At 42.3% G+C, this 22,583-nt stretch overlaps 1 protein-coding gene across 1 annotated transcript in view; it reads right to left on the bottom strand.

The window, feature by feature from the left end:
* Positions 1 to 14,822: 14,822 nt before the first annotated feature.
* The window catches only part of LOC115143430 (ski oncogene-like), a 64,927-nt gene continuing 57,166 nt past the window's right edge, over positions 14,823 to 22,583 (bottom strand). Inside the window, exons 2-7 of the mRNA XM_029683858.2 lie at positions 19,848 to 19,961; positions 19,222 to 19,325; positions 18,749 to 19,017; positions 17,546 to 17,829; positions 17,156 to 17,386; positions 14,823 to 17,020 (exon numbers count right to left, since the gene is read on the bottom strand). Of these exons, the coding sequence (XP_029539718.1) occupies positions 16,850 to 17,020; positions 17,156 to 17,386; positions 17,546 to 17,829; positions 18,749 to 19,017; positions 19,222 to 19,325; positions 19,848 to 19,961 (1,173 nt within the window). The 3' untranslated portion in view covers positions 14,823 to 16,849. The remainder of the gene's footprint in view (positions 17,021 to 17,155; positions 17,387 to 17,545; positions 17,830 to 18,748; positions 19,018 to 19,221; positions 19,326 to 19,847; positions 19,962 to 22,583) is intronic.

The raw sequence follows: 22,583 nt of genomic DNA, 5'->3' as shown, positions 1-22,583 counted from the left end.
ATTGAGACCCAATCAATGGCACAGGGAAAGAACAAGACGATTAACTTCAATTGCATTTCCACAAAATTTTACGTGCTTTTCATTCAACAGAAATGTAATAGAACATCAAAATGCTTACTTGAATGAGCATCTTGTTAAAATAAAATACAGAAAATAAATAGCTGTTGAAATAGTTCCCTTTCCTGCAGTCAAATGATCTAGTTGCCTCATGGGTGGAATGTTATTAATATTTGTTATAATTTCATAATTAATAAACATAAATTTTGTCTAAATGCCAAAAATCCAGTGTCTGTCAAACAGTTTTGTTATACAGTATTTCACTCTTCTGTTATGTACTGTATATAAAGTGTAATATTGGGATGCAAACTTAAAATGTAATACATTTCAACTCTTTATCTGACATGGTAGAGGTGTCTACATTTTTTAAGCCCATAACCATGTGTGTGTGATATATACTTTTGTTTCAATGTAAATTTGTTTAAGACTGTCACACACCGTGTGACCCTGATTTAGCCCTCTGCATTTAAAAGGTTGGTCAGGTCAATGCTCATCATTATCCTCCAACACCCTTGTCTGCTGCTTACAGCAGTCAATAGGCAGACCAATAATCTCCACCTCTACAAAAAGATAAATAATCTACAAAAACAACGAAGAACCATCTTCACATACAACACACGAGTGATAAGACTAAATGCCTTGTAGTATCCTCCAGAGTGGCACAGTGGTCTAAGGAACTGCATTTCAGCGCTAGATGTGTCACTACAGATACCTGTGGGGGTTCATTTCTGTATTACCAAATGAGGAGAGTTAAACTAAACATACGAGTCTGAGTTATACTTACACTACATCTTTAATAATAAGAGCTTTGCAATAGCAATGACTTTCAATGATGCACCATTTCTAATAAACCATTGAAAGTGACAACACAATGGCTACTGAGATCTTTTATAGCAAAGATATACACACCACATCCCTCCCTCCAGTCGACATAACAAACCACAGATATTAGGAACAGTTCGCAAAGGAAGACTTTATAAATGGAAAGGAGTATCCCGTAGCCAGATAGCATTCGCTATAAATTATCGTTCAGTTTGGTCCCTACAATGAGGTTCTAATCTTGTTCCTGGTACTTCATAGCACAAAAACACCAACTCATCCAATGGCATAACTCAATTTTCAACTCTAGATACTCCCTTCTCAAGTAGAATCCCTTCTTGACCTCACTGACATTGTGGAGATAATTAATTGGTTCCCCATTAATCACGCCATCCCTTCACATGGTTTAAGAATAGGTAAAGACACATTCACATATGAAAACAATGTTCCATCCTGTCCTCTTCCCTTTCTGATGTTCTGCATAGCACCAGAGACATGTAAAAGACAAGCCTGACCTCTCCCCTCTCTGGGCCCCAGGTGACTGAGCCCCAGCTGAGGGAAGAAGTGCAACTGCCAACACCAGAGTCCAAAGGGATATATTCTACTAACAAGTATATCACATAAGCATATTATGCAGATGAGAGATCTTAATTATCTATGTTACCCAACTAATTCTGATTCATCCACCACAACCCTTGTTTAAATCCAGGCTGTATCACAACTGGCTGTGATTGGGAGTCCCATAGGGTGGTGCACAATTGGCCCAGAATTGTCTGGGTTTGACTGGTGTAGGCCGTCATTTAAAATAATAATTTGTTCTTAACTGACTTGCCTAGTTAAATAAAGGTTCAATATTTTTTTATATATATATTTTAAAGAGGTCAATTGAGGTTGTCAGATATGTCTCACCTCCCCTCAATCCACCAGCAGCTGCTGCCCACTGATGATCTTCAGCACCAGCTGAGTCTTCTTTTGTCCTGGCAGAGGGTCCTCCACTGTAGGGTTAAAGAAACCTGGGCAACACAGAAGGTAACATTCAGCCAACAAACCCTTAGTTCAAGAAACAACTGCTGTATATTTCTAGTGTTAAACGTTATAATCAGTTTGGTCATATGCTTTAATTAAGCGATAAGGCACGAGGTGTGGTATATGGCCAATATACCACAGCTAAGGACTGTTCTTAGCACGACGCCCTTAGCCCTTAGCTGTGGTACATTGGCCATATATCACAAACCCCGGAGGTGGCTTGTTGCTATTCTAAACTGGTTACCAACGTAATTAAAACAGTAACTTTTTTGTTGTTGTCATACACATGGTATACGGTCTGATATACCACGGCTGTCAGCCAATCAAAATTCAGGGCTCGAACCACCCAGTTTATATATACAATTATAAACTGTGTGGTTCGAGCCCTGAATAATTAATTGATATTAAATAAAGATGATTGTTTGAAGAATTGACCAAGACTAAGTCTCTCTCAGTACTGAATTTCCACGACACGTTGCACCGTGATTAGCTCAGTGTTCTGTCACTCATAGAGACTACGTCACCGCCAAGTCTAAGGGTAGAGATAGAACATTCTAGCCCCTTGGGTGCTGCCATAGAGTTTCATTAGAAGTGCCCATCCAAGAAGGCTCAAGGTCATTGGCCACAGATACAATGACGTCAAATCACATTATATATACAGTAGCTTTGATTGGACTGATCATGTCAACATTATACTTTTAAAATCTTAGCTAGCAGTCATCATCATGAATCAAGTTGACAATCTACTGGCAAATCCTTTTTAATCCTTGTCATATGAAAAGAAACAATGAAAAATTATAGATAAAACTCGGTGCTCTTTGGCCATTGGACATAAACATTACACAAGTTGGAAATCGCAAATTCAACAATAAGTTCTTTGGAAGGAATCAGTGACATTGGCTAACTGCAAGCATTGCAAAGCAATCACTAGCCTGCTATTCAGTAGAGTGGCTGTGTGGTCCCAAATCTGGGATTAAGGGGCTCTTTTACAAGTTTAGAATTATAAACATTCAACATTGGAAAAACTATCAATCAAAAATGATTTGTGGTGCGCTCAAAACAACTATTAACTCGGAACTGCAAAAACTTGACTTCCGTGAGTTCAATACAACTGGGAAGTCGGGAATAAATGAGCTCTGACTGGGAAAATACGTTTTTTAACAGTCATCCAACTCGGAATGGTAAATCTGTCCTCTTTCTAGAGCTACGACCTGAAAATCAATGACGTCATCATAATTCAAACTTCCCCCCCCCCAGAGTTTCCAGTTGTTTTGAAAATACCATAAATCCAAAAACTGCAAGACTTTGATGACAAAATTTACCCATGAAGGACCACCGCACCACCTTCCTTTTCAAATGAGCACAGCACAACAAGGCGAGTCCAAAAATGGATTGTATGCTTCTGCATAAATTATGTAATATGCCAGGGAGATACAGTGCCTTGCGAAAGTATTCGGCCCCCTTGAACTTCGCGACCTTTTGCCACATTTCAGGCTTCAAACATAAAGATATAAAACTGTATTTTTTTGTGAAGAATCAACAACAAGTGGGACACAATCATGAAGTGGAACGACATTTATTGGATATTTCAAACTTTTTTAACAAATCAAAAACTGAAATATTGGGCGTGCAAAATTATTCAGCCCCCTTAAGTTAATACTTTGTAGCGCCACCTTTTGCTGCGATTACAGCTGTAAGTCGCTTGGGGTATGTCTCTATCAGTTTTGCACATCGAGAGACTGAATTTTTTTCACATTCCTCCTTGCAAAACAGCTCGAGCTCAGTGAGGTTGGATGGAGAGCATTTGTGAACAGCAGTTTTCAGTTCTTTCCACAGATTCTCGATTGGATTCAGGTCTGGACTTTGACTTGGCCATTCTAACACCTGGATATGTTTATTTTTGAACCATTCCATTGTAGATTTTGCTTTATGTTTTGGATCATTGTCTTGTTGGAAGACAAATCTCCGTCCCAGTCTCAGGTCTTTTGCAGACTCCATCAAGTTTTCTTCCAGAATGGTCCTGTATTTGGCTCCATCCATCTTCCCATCAATTTTAACCATCTTCCCTGTCCCTGCTGAATAAAAGCAGGCCCAAACCATGATGCTGCCACCACCATGTTTGACAGTGGGGATGGTGTGTTCAAGGTGATGAGCTGTGTTGCTTTTACGCCAAACATAACGTTTTGCATTGTTGCCAAAAAGTTCAATTTTGGTTTCATCTGACCAGAGCACCTTCTTCCACATGTTTGGTGTGTCTCCCAGGTTGCTTGTGGCAAACTTTAAACTACACTTTTTATGGATATCTTTAAGAAATGTCTTTCTTCTTGCCACTCTTCCATAAAGGCCAGATTTGTGCAATATACGACTGATTGTTGTCCTATGGACAGAGTGTCCCACCTCAGCTGTAGATCTCTGCAGTTCATCCAGAGTGATCATGGGCCTCTTGGCTGCATCTCTGATCAGTCTTCTCCTTGTATGAGCTGAAAGTTTAGAGGGACGGCCAGGTCTTGGTAGATTTGCAGTGGTCTGATACTCCTTCCATTTCAATATTATCGCTTGCACAGTGCTCCTTGGGATGTTTAAAGCTTGGGAAATCTTTTTGTATCCAAATCCACCTGTGTGTTCCTTGTTCTTCATGATGCTCTCTGCGCTTTTAACGGACCTTTGAGACTATCACAGTGCAGGTGCATTTATACGGAGACTTGATTACACACAGGTGGATTGTATTTATCATCATTAGTCATTTAGGTCAACATTGGATCATTCAGAGATCCTCACTGAACTTCTGGAGAGAGTTTGCTGCACTGAAAGTAAAGGGGCTGAATAATTTTGCACGCCCAATTTTTCCGTTTTTGATTTGTTAAAAAAGTTTGAAATATCCAATAAATGTCGTCCCACTTCATGATTGTGTCCCACTTGTTGTTGATTCTTCACAAAAAAATACAGTTTTATATCTTTATGTTTGAAGCCTGAAATGTGGCAAAAGGTTGCAAAGTTCAAGGGGGCCGAATACTTTCGCAAGGCACTGTATGTATACTCCAGTTTCAACTGGCCTGGGCCCTAGGACCATGTCCCAGGACTACCTGACATGATGACTCCTTGCTGTCCCCAGTCCACCTGGCCATGCTGCTGCTCCAGTTTCAACTGTTCTGCCTTACTATTATTCAACCATGCTGGTCATTTATGAACATTTGAACATCTTGGCCACGTTCTGTTATAATCTCCACCCGGCACAGCCAGAAGAGGACTGGCCACCCCACATATGCTCTCTCTAATTCTCTCTTTCTTTCTCTCTCTCGGAGGACCTGAGCCCTAGGACCGTGCCCCAGGACTACCTGACATGATGACTCCTTGCTGTCCCCAGTCCACCTGACTGTGCTGCTGCTCCAGTTTCAACTGTTCTGTCTTATTATTATTCGACCATGCTGGTCATTTATGAACATTTGAACATCTTGGTCATGTTCTGTTATAATCTCTACCCGGCACAGCCAGAAGAGGACTGGCCACCCCACATAGCCTGGTTCCTCTCTAGGTTTCTTCCTAGGTTTTGGCCTTTCTAGGGAGTTTTTCCTAGCCACCGTGCTTTTACACCTGCATTGTTTGCTGTTTGGGGTTTTAGGCTGGGTTTCTGTACAGCACTTTGAGATATCAGCTGATGTACGAAGGGCTATATAAATAAATTTGATTTGATTTGATTTGTAGCTAAGAAAGTAATACTAAGTATTTGTTGTTTAGTAAGATGTTTGTAGCCCATGTGCCTCACCCTAATAATTTGGTCTATTTAACCCTCTTAATTTTGCCTACTGTTCTGACTTGGTGATGCACATGAGGCCTATAACCTGTTTTAGAGAAAAGTAATCAAATATTGTAAGAGCTTTCATTGTATGCCCCCTTTATTTATCCTACGGTTCTGACTTGGTGTACAGGGAGAACACTGTAAGAATGGCCCATGTTCTGATTTCTATCGCTGTACATTTCAAAAGTGCTAAACAAATAGTTATATAGACCACTTCCGTCCTAGCTCGCTCATTAATGTTTTAATCGAAATTACAGATTGCCTCTCATCTGCTTGTCATCTCCTTATGCCATAGTTTGTACATCTCATTTGTCATTAGAAACCACATTTATTTAAGCAAGTCAGCCATATCAGCTATGTTTTTTTTTAATGCAGTAAATGAGGCTAAATGAACTGTTTCACTGCCAGCCAAGGCTCCGCTGATATCCAGGTGTAGCAGTGGTAAGATGCCCCACCAAGATTTACATGCTAAAAATCGCCACTGGTCAGGATACTGTTGTTCAGAGGAGCTAGCCAACAACACAGCTAACACAATAACTTCAAACTGAAGCTGACAAGACTGCACACTAGCTGCACTTCGTTTCGTTTGATCTTTTTTCAATTGACATTTCTTTGTATATATCCATAAAAATTATGCCAGTTGATTCATGATTTCGACTGTCTGAGAAATGCTGCCTGCCTCTCTCTCTCTCTCTCTCTCTCTCTCTCTCTCGTTGTCACATCCTGATCTGTTTCACCTGTCTTTGTGAGTGTCTCCACCACCCTCCAGGTGTTGCCCATCTTCCCCATTATCCCCTGTGTATTCATACCAGTGTTCTCTGTTTGTCTGTTGCCAGTTTGTTTTGTTTCATCAAGCCTACCAGCGTTTTCCCCTCTGTTCCTGCCTCTTGATTGTTCCCGTTTTCCCGGTGTTGACCTTTTCTGCCTGCCCTGACCCTGATCATGTGTTCTAGAAACAACCCACTTAAGGTATTGTATGAGCAGGGTCTCTTATCCATATGACATCATGTGTTCCAGGAAGGCTGTGGGTTGAAGTTGTTGGAGTCCACACGGTAAGAGCTGTCTCTGGTTGATGCGCACCAAATGAGCTGGCTTCAGAGCCATGATCTTGTTCACAATGCTCTTATTGAGGGAAGACACTTGCCAACTGGTCATATACTGTACACTGCCAACCAGAAAAAACATACGTGTAGGTTCACACACACACTGCCAACCAGAAAGCACATACGTGTAGGTTGACACACACACTGCCAACCAGAAAACACATACGTGTAGGTTCACACACACACTGCCAACCAGAAAACACATACATGTAGGTTCACACACACACTGCCAACCAGAAAACACATACGTGTAGGTTCACACACACACACTGCCAACCAGAAAGCACATACGTGTAGGTTCACACACACACTGCCAACCAGAAAACACATACGTGTAGGTTCACACACACACTGCCAACCAGAAAGCACATACGTGTAGATTCACACACACTGCCAACCAGGAGGTAGAAAGATTCCCATGCTGAAAGAACTTGTGATATCGCTGTGCATGTTGAATGACGAAGAAAATATTTTGTCTGAAAATGGATACTCCTCCCCCCTTGGTGTACTTAGAGGTCAAATAGGGCTCGGGATAACCTCATTGTCTTCCCTTTCCTGAGGGTGAATAGGGGATGGGCAGACATAGCTGGATGCAGGGGTCAATCTAACACACCAGTTTCAAAGTTAAAGTAAATGGTTTGATAATAGTATGTCACGTTTGATTGGATTTACTTGTTGTTGTACACAATTTTGTTGTTGTACACATTACCTTTGTTTTCCCCCTTCTAAATACAAGATATGAACAGTCAGTGTTTAGTGCAACAAGGGTCTTCCAGAAGGGGACATTTGTATTCTAACCAGAGCATGGAAAGATGTTAGAGCAGTAGAACACTTCCAGGGAATCACACAGGACAGCAGATATAGGCTGTAGAGGTTTTGTACCTGTGGACAATATGTAAGTAAGGTACTCTCTTGTCCCTTAAGGTACACTATTTGCTCTTTTAAGGTACAAACTGCAACGGTACAATTATGTACCTATAACTAATGGTACAATGGACACACCCTACAGGGCACCACTATAGTGACAAGTGTTTGTACCGTACAATTCTGTACCTTTTTTTTCTGAGAGTGTATGATCATGACTACATTTACACACTAGTAAAGGTGCTGAAGGGAGTTTGTGATTTGCATTTGTGCTGGTGAGGAAAGACTAATTTGCATGCTGGAGGGAATGGTGAAGAGGAGAGATGTTAATTTACATAAACATGATTGGAAAGCATGGTGTGGTGAAGTGAAGACTGGGTGGGGAGGGAGTTGTATGAGAGAATCAGCTGACCTTGCATTTGAAGCTGCCCATGATATTCCTGCGTTTCTTGGGTTTGGGCTCATCTGCAGTACCTGCTGCGTTGCCCTGAAATAGTAGAACCTATTCCAGATTCTAGACGGCCTGACGACAGAGCAATAATTCAGTCTATGTTCGCTGCATACTTCAGTCTGAGACTGCCATCATTGATGTCGTTTGTGATGACATCAAAATGGGCTGTTGTACAAAACAAAGTCATCAGCAATTGGACTATCTCTAACCATTCAAAGTATCAAAGCCAATGACGCATTTTCAAAATGCCGCTTTACCCAAGCATGTTCTGTCTCTGGCCCAACCCATCGGTTTCTGGGACCAATCAGAACAGTTAGAATGTGTCTGAATTCTAGAAATCGTCTGGGAGGTAATCATATCCAGACTCATTGTGGAGAAGAAACTAATGTCTGTGGGCATGGTGGAGCGTTTGGCTGGAGCAAGGACTTTTGGTAGCCAAGCAAGACTCCCTGCAGAAACAATCAGCCACCAGCTATCAGCCATCCGCTATCTCACTGTCTGATGGAATACCCAATGGCTTCATCATCATCTTATGACAGAGCACCTGATAGTATCATGTGGTATAAGACATAGCTACTTTATATCCCCCCCATACACTGCAAAACAGCCTGAAAACGTTCCAGACATTGGGCTATTATGCCACCTAGGGGAACTTAAGGAACACAACAAATGTCCTGGGATATTTCTACTCAAAACGTATATTTTGCTCTCAGTCTATTTTTAGCCTAAACAGTAGTAACAGTCTTACATCTGTGTTCATCTGGATGTCATCTTCATCTTCCCCACTGTCTTCATCCGACACATCTCCCATCTCTGCATCATTGTCAATGTTAGCTGGGAGCTTCTTTCCCTAACTTATTATTTCAACAGAAGATGTTCAGTAATGTTATATTTATTGGGGTAACATTTCATGATTTGGAAATTGTCGCTATAAAAATGACTCAGTGCTTCCATTGTTTGAACAACAAATTAACAAAAAAAAGATGTCTCTACCTTGACTAGAACTTTCCTTTTCAGGAGCTCTGGGGAGGGCAGCTTTCTGAATTCATTCATATTGACTGTAGACAGGTCCACCTTGCCCTGGAGCACCTCCATCAGAGACTCAGCTGTCTTCTTCTGCTGGGGCACTGTGCAATGGTTCTCTATGGATAGGATAACTGGGTACCTGGGGATGTATGACAGATAGATACTCTAGTGTTTTAGCAGGCAGTGCCATTGAGGACTTTCACAATTTAAGTAGTCAACTGGGTTGGACTTCCTATGGGTTAAGGAAGGATCACAATTCCACCCAGGTCATCAGGAGTGATCAGCCAATGAATTATACTTTTGAGCAAACATTCCACAACTGGAGGTGGCAGTAAATCGCCAACGTTTGCTTTATACTTGTTATAACACACTCTACGTGGCAGTGTACATCCGTTCAGTTTGTTTACCAACTCATAAAAGTAGTAGAAGACGAAAATGGACTACTTCAAAATGGAGATGGCCGCAATGGTGCTGCACATGCTCTCACATACGTCAGAATGGGACAGATACAATGTTGCATCCTCTAACCATCTCTATAGGCTCAACATATTGGAATATAAAGTGAATTGCCCATGAATGGTTTGCTATTGCTATCTATACCTGGGCTGGATATGGTGACAAAATGAAGGTACTTACTGATTCTTTACAAAGGCATATTTGTTAATGGTTTCAATGAAGTCTTTGAGGAGGATCTTGGATCTTGTCAGTGTGTAGCCATGATGAATAATAGATTCCCTGTCTGGTCCATCCAAGCAGTCCACTGAGAGACACGGTGAGTGGTCGGGTGATCGAGTGAGAGATCAAGTGAGTGATGAGGATGGTATATACTAGTAAGAGAACAGCACTGCAATGTTTTCAGTAGGGAGGCAGTTAAAGGGTCAAGATAGTGCCTAAGCTTACCTTCCACACAGCGAGAGCCAGCCTGGAGCACGTTGGCATACATGTCTACCCTGGACTCAGACAGAAGCTGGTCCCCTGTCATGTAGGTGTTGTGGGACGAGGCTATGAAGTAGTTACACAGGGGCTGGGTCATGTCCTGGTGCACCTGATGGTGGTCTGGGTTTAAGATATCTCCTGCAGGTTGGTGAAACCTGATGCAAGACTTGGGATGCGTGACCTTTCTGTCATTGACATTCTGTTTTGTATTTTGATATTTCTGTGGGCTGTGATACTTAAGATACAAGTGCTTGTGTCATGAAAATCATTACCATCGATGCCCAGAACTATATTCTGTAGGTTTTGAGCACATGGCTCAAACTGACCCATTATCTCCAGACAATAACCTCTGGTGACACCCACCATCTACCAAACAGAAACAGAAGAAAAGAGAAGAGAGCAATAATGACTGAAGAATGTAAAAAATATCTTACATATTCTGCTTTAATTCAGTTTTACCTTCTGTTCAATATCCATGAACCAGACAAGGTCATCTGCACGTAGTCATCTTATAGAAGGTGCAGAATTCTTCAAATGCTAACAAACCCTGGTTATCATCTGTGTCTGCTCCCTGAAAATGGAAAGAAAATGTTCATGTTTAGGGTTAGGGTTTAGGGTTAGGTTTAGGGTGAGAAGAGTTGGGTTTAGGGTTAGGATGAGAAGTGTTGGGTTTAGGGTTAGGGTTAGACTGGGATAGTGATTTTGCTGCTGGTTAGATTTATGTCACTGTTTGTCTAAGATAAAACACAGAAAACAAATCCTCTAAAGAACACAACTACTAATATACATTCTACTTGCACAGCCACAGACTGACACAAAACAAAACTGTGTTTGACATGAGGAGTTAAGATGAACAGAAGACAGGTAATGTAATGGAACAAACCGCACTCAAAGTGCCTCAGCATGGATTACTGGAGCATAATGCTGAACACATACAGTTTTACAATGAAAGCCATCTGTTCTGTTCAGCGGTGGCCATATGCCCTGGCCTTCCTCTAGCGTGCTCCTCCTGTACAGCGACCAACCTGCGCTCTCTCAATGTACGGCTAGGAAACTCTGACACACGACATCACATCCTTCATACTAGCTCCAAGCTAGGATTGGAGATCAAGTTGTCAGGCCAAGATATTTGACCCATAAAACCTGTTTGGAAAAGTCTTGTCATCAGTAAAACCCTGTTGCTGACTTTAAAAGTAGCCTAGGGCAGTGGTTCCCAACCTGTGTTCCGACGGGGGCATTCGTCATTTGTTGTTGTTGTTTTAATTTTTTATAATCCTTTTTTTTAAAAGATAATATTACAGTTGGGAGTATAAATGGTATTATAAGCAATTTTGCATTAGTTTTCACAATGCAAATAGTTTATAATAGGCCTTTAATCTGTTACATTCATAAAAATGACTCTAAATTTACCAGCCAGGATATTTAATGGAAAGAAATTTGGTGATTCTGCTAAGGTCGTCCTCATGAGTTATGACAGTGATTTAGTGGGTACATTGTGTGCAGGACCATATAAGGAAACGTGAAACGCAAGCTCTTCCAAATTAGTTATAAGAGATGCTGGGTTTTGTTTTATATATATTTATCTACATGATAAATACACTGCTCAAACAAATAAAGGGAACACTTAAACAACACAATGTAACTCCAAGTCAATCACACTTCTGTGAAATCAAACTGTCCACTTAGGAAGCAACACTGATTGACAATAAATTTCACATGCTGTTGTGCAAATGGAATAGACAACAGGTGGAAATTATAGGTATTTAGCAAGACACCCCCAATAAAGGAGTGGTTCTGCAGGTGGGGACCACAGACCACTTCTCAGTTCCTATGCTTCCTGGCTGATGTTTTGGTCACTTTTGAATGCTGGCGGTGCTTTCACTCTAGTGGTAGCATGAGACGGAGTCTACAACCCACACAAGTGGCTCAGGTAGGGCAGCTCATCCAGGATGGAACATCACTGCGAGCTGTGGCAAGAAGGTTTGCTGTGTCTGTCAGCGTAGTGTCCAGAGCATGGAGGCGCTACCAGGAGACAGGCCAGTACATCAGGAGACGTGGAGCAGGCCGTAGGAGGGCAACAACCCAGCAGCAGGACCGCTACTTCCGCCTTTGTGCAAGGAGGAGCAGGAGGAGCACTGCCAGAGGCCTGCAAAATGACCTCCAGCAGGCCACAAATGTGCATGTGTCTGCTCAAACGGTCAGAAACAGACTCCATGAGGGTGGTATGAGGGCCCGACGTCCACAGGTGGGGGTAGTGCTTACAGCCCAACACCGTGCAGGACGATTGGCATCTGCCAGAGAACACCAAGATTGGTAAATTCACCACTCTCGCACCCTGTGCTCTTCACAGATGAAAGCAGGTTCACACTGAGCACATGTGACAGACGTGACAGAGTCTGGAGACGCCGTGGAGAACGTTCTGCTGCCTGCAACATCCTCCAGCATGACCGGTTTGGCGGTGGGTCAGTCATGGTGTGGGGTGGCATTTCTTTGGGGGGCAGCACAGCCCTCCGTGTGCTCGCCAGAGGTAGCCTGACTGCCATTAGGTACCGAGATGTGAGACCATATGCTGGTGTGGTTGGCCCTGGGTTCCTCCTAATGCAAGACAATGCTTGACCTCATGTGGCTGGAGTGTGTCAGCAGTTCCTGCAAGAGGAAGGCATTGATGCTATGGACTGGCCCGCCTGTTCCCCAGACCTGAATCCAATTGAGCACATCATGTTTCGCTCCATTCGGATGCTTTAGTCCAGGTCTGGGAGGAGATCCCTCAGGAGACCATCCGCCACCTCATCAGGAGCATGCCCAGGCGTTGTAGGGAGGTCATACAGGCACGTGGATGACACACACACTACTGAGCCTAATTTTGACTTGTTTTAAGGACATTACATCAAAGTTGGATCAGCCTGTAGTGTGGTTTTCCACTTTAAAAAAACTTGTTTTCACCTTATGTGAATGGTAGTTTCACATGAAAAACTTTCTCATGTGAAAATTTCATGTTCATTTGTGGAATTGCAAGTTCACAAGAACATTAGTGAGGTTGAGCACTAATGTTGGGCGATCAGGCCTGGCTCGCAGTCAGCGTTCTAATTCATCCCAAAGGTGTTCGATGGGGTTGAGGTCAGGGCTCTTTGCAGGCCAGACAAGTTCTTCCACACCGATCTCGAGAAACCATTTCTGTATGGACCTCGCTTTGTGCACGGGGCATTGTCATGCTGAAACAGGGCCTTCCCCGAACTGTTGCCACAAAGCTGGAAGCACAGAAACGTATAGAATTTCATTGTATTCCGTAGTGTTAAGATTTCTCTTCACTGGAACTATGTGGTCTAGCACGAACCATGAAAAACAGCCCCAGACCATTATTCCTCCTCCACCAAACTTTACAGTTGGCACTATGCATTCAGCCAGGTAGTGTTCTCCTGGCATCTGCCAAAACCAGGTTTGTCTGAAGCTGAAGCTCCCGATGAACAGTTCTTGTACTGACGTTGCTTCCAGAGGCAGTTTGGAACTCAGTAGTGAGTGTTGCAACTGAGGACAGATGGTTTTTACACGCTTCAGCAGTCCTGTTCTGTGACCTACCACTTTGTGGCTTAGCCGTTGTTTCTCCTAGAAGTTTCCTCTTTACTATAATAGCACTTACAGTTCACTGCAGCATCTCTAGCAGGGAAGAAGTTTGATGAACTGACTTTTTGGAAACGTGGCATCCAATGACAATGCCACATTGAAAGTCTGTGAGCTATTCAGTAAGCCCATTCTATTTTTATTTTATTAACCTTCATTTAACTAGGCAAGTCAGTTAAGAACAAATTCTTATTTACGACAACAGCCTACTGGGGAACAGTGGGTTAACTGCCTTGTTCAGGGGCAGAAGGACATATTTTTACCTTGTCACCTCAGGGATTTGTTCTAGCAACCATTTGGTTACTGGCCCAATGCTCTAACCACTAGGCTACCTGCCACCCCTATTGCCAATGTTTGTCTATGGAGATTGCATGACTGTGGGCTTGATGTTATACACCTGTCAGAAACTAATTTGAAGGGATGTCCACATACCTTTGTATATATAGTGTATTAAATTAGCGCTGTCAGTACAATTTTTGAAATTTCAGTGCAACATTTTTTAAATCTAATTTTCGGGAATGTGTTCAAAATGCACTTGAAAACATCCAACAAAAACTAAAGCTCAGTTTGAGCAAATTATGCTTTTCACTTGAATTTTTTGTTTTTTGTAAGGGTATATACAGATGTAAGATCTTAATTTGATCAAATTGTTGCAAAGGCACTTTCCTGCATTGCAGGAAATGACAAACGTGTAGTGTATTTCAAGTTTTAAAAGGCTTCTGAAGTTTGTAATTTCCACCTTGAACATCTTTTGCTCCAACATTGACTCATTGATTGGGTCTACTGTAGGCTTATCAACAGTTGACTTTGTCTTTAAAACTGAACTGGCTTCCATTAGGACCTCATGTCCCTTGGGCCGTGACATGTTTGTATAGTATGTATGTTTTGTATTGTAATGTTGAGCAAGTAACCTTCCTCAGCGATCTGGAGTAGAGAGAGACGTGCTGCCCGCTCGTTTGTATCACTCAGTATAATCTCCAAGGATTGTCTGCAGTCCATAACCATCATCTATGCATGTTATGTATTCATATCTAAGAAACAGGGACAATCAATAACATGAATACATAACAGTGTTACACTTTGTGTAACTCACTGACAGTAGTAAAATATTAAACACACCATTGAATATGGTTGATTAGATTTTTAATGGGTATTATACAGGTTTTCCAAAGAAAAACCCCACTTACAAACCAAAACTACAACAAGAGCATAAACACAATGTATAATGTTATTACATTGTACCCAACAGGTATTCAGTGGGGAGATAATAATAGTAACTGGTACATGAGATATAAAATTATTTTCTTCTACAATACATAAGAGAGCACCTAGGAATGAAACCCAGAGAAGTTGTAATATTTATCCTAATTGGAGCTTTAGCATTGGGAAACCTGATAAAGGAATTGATGCTGAGATATCGTCTTCAGGTTTCTATTTTGGTCTGGGTTTTGGTACACACTTAACGATACATCAAAAAAGATATATTTTCTGAAAATTCTCATTGAAGAAAGAAAATAAAGAGGACATTTTAAATGTTCTCTCTCTGTTTTTGTCTCCATCTGACAAAGATCACTGATCGGTCAATTAGCAATCTTTCCTCTTCTTTTCTCTACCCATAATCCATTGTAATAAATGCACATTGCTTTCAGATGATATTGAAGGGGAACAATAATGAAACTAGAATATCAACATTTCAAATATAGTTTCTATTGGTTTCAAGTATGAGTCAAAATGATATTCATATGCAATTTAGGTGTGAAGCAAGCGAACTTCTTGACAAAAATAGTATTCACAATATCATCCTTAAACGTTGTATTTACACAAGAGGTCATTAAATGATGTTGTTCAATTCTATGTTCATGTTCATTTGTGAGTTGAAAAACATAAGAGGGAGTTAAATGCACAATGCAATTTTATTTTTTAAAAGTGCAATTACTTTTAGTAAAGTAAAAAAATATATCCATATTTTGTATATGTAGAAATGTTGTTCATATAAACAGCACATGTTGCTTTTTCAAAGAGCCCTAAAACCAGTGACTAAAAATGTATGCTGCTTATAATTGACAAGCAGGAAATGATTTCAGAATATAAATTATTTTACAGTACTCGATACAAAATCAGAAATACCTCAATTCACCAAAGATAAAGCTTTATCAAAGGTGTTTTATGTGGGCGGAACTCCATTCCATGGACAAGCACAGTTAAACACTTGTCACATGGTTTGGTTTCATACACACTATACTGTATCTCAAAACAATTAAAAAACAAACCATATTAAGCTGTATAACGATTGTAAAAAGTAACACTTTCATAAAATATTTAAGATGAGAACAAACGGTAGCTGGAACTGATTCCAGACCACACAATCCCAAATACTTCAGGCTTTAAATACAAGAACACGAATACACACGGTAGAGAAGCTGGTATACATAGGCCAATATGTTTGTATGTGAATGTGTAAATATGTATGTGAGCGTTGCCTGTAGGATAGCAGTGCTGCTCAGGCAACATTTCCTGTACAACATCAAAATGAAAACATTAGAATGAAGCAAACTGATCGGTTGAATGAAGTAAATAGTGGTCATCTGGTGTCCATTGTTTTCAGTGGTTTGTAATACCTTAAAGTGTACCGAGATTGTGTGGCACATGCAAGAGTTACATCTGCAGCTGTCATTTCATGAAAACAATCACTCCTCTTTTATATTCAAGTAACATTATGTAGCTCTATTTCTACATTTTTAAATAGCTTATACCAAAATAAAATCCTTAAAAAGCTTCAGGAATCTGACTGAGGGCTCTAAAGTCACTTGTGAGGTGTCTTCTATGTAGTGTATTTCTTATCATCTGTAGGCTGTACGACATGCGTATTCATGCTTCTATCCAGTTCACCCTATGAGGTTCATATATTATTATAATAATGTCCATTTCTCTCCTATCAGTAACCATATCAGTAATCAGAAGATTTATTTTTCATACTATGAAAACATCTTGACTTTGCTCCAACAAACATCTTTAATTGACTGAATTTCTTTTCCTTAACAAGAGGCGCAATTCAGTCTGTATCCACCCTCTTGCTTTACGTCTCTGACTCCAGTCCACTGCATGCATCTTTAGGATCCATTGGGGTGTTATGTCTGTCTGTGTGTCTCTGTGTTAGTGTGTTGGGGGGTTCATGGCGTTGTCCTGTGGGCCTCCCAGCTGAGCCTGCAGGTCCTTGACCACCCTCTCCAGGCTCTGCCGCGCCTCCCTCTCCTGCTGTAGCTCCTCTCTCAGCTGCTCTCGGTCCGCCTCCGCCTGATGCAGCTGTACCTGCAGCTCTTTCATCTGGAAAGGAACATACACATCAGTCAGGGAGCATATACAATGACTCAATTACAGTTAATTGTGTGTGTGTGTGTATGATTCTTTAAGTATGATATCCTAAGTATATATGCTATATCATTAGGATCTTGGTCTTACCTGTGTGGAGTACTTGGATCGCAGGCGTTCAGCCTCACAGCCTTTGTCGCAGACCCGTAACTGTATCTCTCTCTCCAGCTCTCTTTTCAGATAGCCACGGGACTCGTCAGCCTCCCTCATCTTCCTGTCCCACTCCATATGCAGGTGATCTATCTCTTTCCTCAGATTGTGCTTGGCCTCGATGGCCTCTCGAAGACGCCCCTTCTTGGACACCTTCACAAACTCCAGCTCCTGTGGGGGAATAAAATTATATATATAAATGAAAACAGTTTTTTTTAATGTGTAGAAACATAATCTTTAAGACACCTACAGATTTTCTCTACACATAAATAAACTGTTTTCCTTTTTGTGCCAAAGGGGGCCATTTTGGATCTTGAGTGTGAGGTTTACCTGCTGAAGACTAAGTTTGGCCTGCAGAGCAACCCCCAATTTCTCTTCCTGCTTCACTCTCATTTGAATAATCTCCTGCAGGAACTTCTCCCTGGCCTCCTTGGAGTCCAGGCATCCATACAGGGTCTGTCTCAGCGTGTCCAGCTCTGTGCATGACGGTTCCCCTGGTAATACCAGCCGGACTGGGCCCTCCAGAGGCCTCACGGTGGTCTGGGGGGTCAGTGTCTGGTACCCACTGGAACAGGCAGAGGTAGGGGATGCCAAGGAAGGGACCAATGGTGGGTCTGACAGACAGAAAAATTAAACATTATGTTAAAGATCCAATGTAGCCATTTTACCTCAATATAAAATCATTTCTGGGTAATAATTAAGTATCTTACTGTGATTGCATTCAATCAAAATGGTCAGAAGGAAATAAAATAGCTTCTTAGCAAAGAGCAATTTCTCAAGTAAGAATTTGCTGGTGTAACCGATGTGAAATGGCTAGCTAGTAAGCGGGGTGCGCGCTAATAGCGGTTCAATCGGTGACGTCATTCGCTCTGAGATCTTGAAGTAGTCGTTTCCCTTACTCTACAAGGGCCACGGGTTTTGTGGAGCTATTGGTATCGATGCTTCAAGGGTGGCTGTTGTCAATGTGTGCAGAAGTTTCCTGGTTCGTGCCCAGGTAGGGGCGAGGAGAGGGACTGTCTGGGAGTGGTCTGAGTGGGGACAGGAAAACTAGCTGTTATCGGCAGAGATGTTTGGAACTCTCTTTCTTATTGGTCTATTAACTAATCACCAGGCAGGTCGAAACTCCATCCTTCAAAAACAGGCTGAAATTACATCTATTACACGAAAATGGTATTAACATAACTTTCACAATTTCATAGTATTATTCCAACCTCATATTGTGGAAATATATATAAAACAGAGGAAATCACATTTTTGACTGCACTGGGCCTTTCATAGCGGGAAGCCTAAAAAATGTATTGGAGCAGCAGCGACATCTGCTGTTAAGCAAGTTGAGATTTCCCTCTGTGCTCTGTGCTGCGCAGACCAACCACTAGATGGTGCTCTGTCACCGGGATCAGGCCATCCAACCATAGCTTTCTTCCAGTAGTATTAGCGCGGGTTAGGTTGCCTGTCCTTGAGAGTTGGAGTAATTTGTGTCACGGTGCCCTATTTCTCCTACCGAATGTCTGAACAACAGTGTGTCATACTCACAGTCATCACAGTCGTCCACCTCGATCTCCCTGTCAGTCTCCATGTCCTCCAAACCGTTGGCTGTGTTATTAGTGTTGGTGTTGATGTGGACAGGTCTGGGACCAGGCTGGGAGTCTCCACACTGTGGTGCTGGTCTGGAGCTGATGTGCTGGTCTCCCCTGGCTAGAGCCTGACTGTGGCCCACAGGGGCCTGCTCCTCTCTCTGGTAGGCCAACAAAGCTGGGGCCACATTTGACACTACAGACGTGTCTATGTTTTTGTGGATGAATCTGTTATGACAAGAAAATACAAGTGACCTTAATTACTGTATTTCAACAATATAAAGTAAGGGATCATAGCAGCGGACAATGTAGTTATTGGTCCTCATTACATTGTAATCCCTTAGGAATGTTACGGCCAAACACTCCTTTAGTGTGGTGTGGTGAAATGGATGAGTGAAACTATGACAACATGACTGTCTGTCTCTGACTGACCTCTCATTGTGACCAGTAGACTTCTCCTCCCCAGCAGATGGACCTCTGGAGGACCAGGGCCGGAAGGCTGACGACCTCTGTTTCAGCGGGACCCGTTTCAGATCCTGACAAAATATAGAATTCATATAGAATACAGTGAAATGGGGAATTTGAAAAACATCCCTGGAAAGGAAAAGTGAAATCTTATTGCATAAGGCAGACAGGTTTGTTAAAAAGACTATTGACAACATGAATTATCTAACTGTATAAGATAAGGTAACACAGTCAATTAGACAAGGACTCTGTATAAAGGCATAGGATCTTAATTTGATCACTTAAAAAAAATAGAATTGACCTGCACAGCAGGATATGCAAACTTGCTGTGTATTCAAGGTTTAAAAAGGCTTCTAAAGTTTGTCATTTCCACTTAAAAATGTCAGACTTCATTTTCCATAATGAAAAATGTATCAACCCCAACAAAAAAATGCACATTAATTATAATCCACATAATAATTCAAATGTCCTGTTGCTGCAGGATTATTTTCAGAAAACAGTCTCACATTAAGATCCTACATCTGTAGGATCCCCTGACCTTGGGAAAAAAAAATCACATTTCACACAAAAAATGAAGAACAAGAACTACTAACCTTGTTCGCTGACTTTGATAGAGATTGTAACCAATCAGGTTGCTTCTCTTTGTCAGTTGATGGAGAGTGTAGTTTCACCAGTTTGGACTTTTTGGCTGGAACTGGGCTGTGAGACTAGATAGAAAAGAGAAAGGCTATTAATTATCAACATCCACAGGAATCTACTGGAGTAGTCTGCAATAGATTTCTTCATACTGTACAAATCCCCCATACATTCACATAATTTAGCAGTCACTCTTATCCAGAGCGACTTACAGGAGAAATGAGGATTAAGTGCCTTGCTCAAGGGAACATCAACAGATTTTTCACCATGTCAGCTCGGGGATTCGAACCAGCATCCTTTTGGTTACTGGCCCAACACTTTAACACAATATCCTCTTCAAAGGTGTGTGATACTGAATATCATCTCAGTTGAGGTGTATTCTAGAGAAAACATCCATGTGTCATACAACATCAGCTAGTGGACCTACGTCAGTGTGTGAGGGCAGCAGAATATGTGTCTATAAGAGGTCTGGCTGTGAATAGTGAGCTGGGGGCTCTGTTCTGTGTGTGTCTAGGCTGGGAGTAGCAGACAACCAGGCTGGTCTGGATGGCAGCCAGCAGAGCTACACCATACCGCATCATTAGGTGGAGTGGAGCTGCTCTCTGCTCTGTGTGGGAGAGAGGGCTGAGAGAACTATGAAGAGCAGAGTAATGGCGCTGGAATCTGACGGACAACTGGAGTAAAATGTTCTGCCAGTGCTGCTGCACCTCGGCACGGATCGTAGGGTCACGCAATGTTTCCCGCTTCACTCTGCTGAGCAAGATGATGCTCCTGTTAGGACAGACTACCTAACATAACATATCTCTCTCTCTCCTTTTATTCTCTCTCTCTCTCTCTCTCTCTCTCTCTCTCTCTCACTGAGCAAAGGGGCCACACATAGCGGCATGTTTGGCCATGTGACAATGATCCAGGAAGAGGCGGTGTTGAAACAGGTTCTGTGCAGCACTGGGGCCCTGGCTCCAGTGGTGAGACAGAGTAATCTAGCCCCTACCCTCAGGTCTGCACTTGTCAGGATGAGGATATACTTATCTAGGCAGTGTGAGAGGTCTGCATCAGGATGAGGATATGTTTACTTAGGCAGTGTGAGAGGTCTGCATCAGGATGAGGATATGTTTACTTAGGCAGTGTGAGAGGTCTGCCTCAGGATGAGGATATGTTTACCTAGGCAGTGTGAGAGGTCTGCCTCAGGATGAGGATATACTTATCTAGGCAGTGTGAGAGGTCTGCATCAGGATGAGGATATGTTTACCTAGGCAGTGTGAGAGTTCTGCATCAGGATGAGGATATGTTTACTTAGGCAGTGTGAGAGGTCTGCATCAGGATGAGGATATGTTTACTTAGGCAGTGTGAGAGGTCTGCATCAGGATGAGGATATGTTTACTTAGGCAGTGTGAGAGGTCTGCATCAGGATGAGGATATGTTTACTTAGGCAGTGTGAGAGGTCTGCCTCAGGATGAGGATATGTTTACCTAGGCAGTGTGAGAGGTCTGCCTCAGGATGAGGATATACTTATCTAGGCAGTGTGAGAGGTCTGCCTCAGGATGAGGATATGTTTACCTAGGCAGTGTGAGAGGTCTGCATCAGGATGAGGATATGTTTACCTAGGCAGTGTGAGAGGTCTGCCTCAGGATGAGGATATGTTTACCTAGGCAGTGTGAGAGGTCTGCCTCAGGATGAGGATATGTTTACTTAGGCAGTGTGAGAGGTCTGCGTCAGGATGAGGATATGTTTACCTAGGCAGTGTGAGAGGTCTGCCTCAGGATGAGGATATGTTTACTTAGGCAGTGTGAGAGGTCTGCGTCAGGATGAGGATATGTTTACCTAGGCAGTGTGAGAGGACTGCAATCACCTAGAGATGGAGCCGGAGGGGATGGCTGTCGTTTTACGGGTTCCTAACCAATCATGCTATTCTGTGGGGTTTTTCGTGGTGTTTGTAACTTTTTTTCTACATAATGTTTCTGCCACCGTCTCTTATGACCTAAAATAGCTTCTGGATATCAGGAATGCGATTACACACCTCGGACTGGACGAAGATTTTTTCTTTAATGAATCGGAAGTGAAAGATTTACAGCTCCTCCCGGACCAGGCCCAAATCCCCATTATTCGCATTAAAAGGAGACGCCAATACAGTGGGCGCAGATCTGGGTGCTTGGTGAGAATTAGTCAGTGAGTGGAAAATCTGCCTTCACCATCCATCCTACTGGCAAACGTGCAATCACTGGAGAATTAACAGTGATTGCAAGACAGAACAGCAGAGTACCTCATGATAAGTTGTAGACCATACTATTCACCAAGAGTGTTTTCATCTATATTATTCGTAGCTGTATATTTACCAACACAAACCGATGCAGGCACTAAGACCGCACTCTACGAGCTGTATAAAGCCATAAACAAACAAGAGAATGCTCACCCAGAAGCGGCACTCCTCGTGGCCAGGGACTGAACTCCGTCCACAATCTGGCCATAATTATATCCTCCTGATTCCTGCTTACAAGCATAAACTCAAGCAGGGAGTACCAGTGACTCGGTCAACACGGAAATGGTCTCATGACGTGGATGCTAAGCTACAGGACTGTTTTGCTAGCACAGAAGGGAATATGTTCCAGGAATATGTTCATCCGATGGCATTGAGGAGTATACCACATCAGTCACTGGCTTCAGCATCGACGACGTCGTCCCCACTGTGACCGAAC

This window comes from Oncorhynchus nerka, linkage group LG15 (assembly GCF_034236695.1).
Source record: "Oncorhynchus nerka isolate Pitt River linkage group LG15, Oner_Uvic_2.0, whole genome shotgun sequence".
Lineage (NCBI taxonomy): Eukaryota > Metazoa > Chordata > Actinopteri > Salmoniformes > Salmonidae > Oncorhynchus > Oncorhynchus nerka.
Note: the sequence above shows the minus strand (reverse complement) of the source record. Positions and strands in the feature narration are given on the sequence as shown.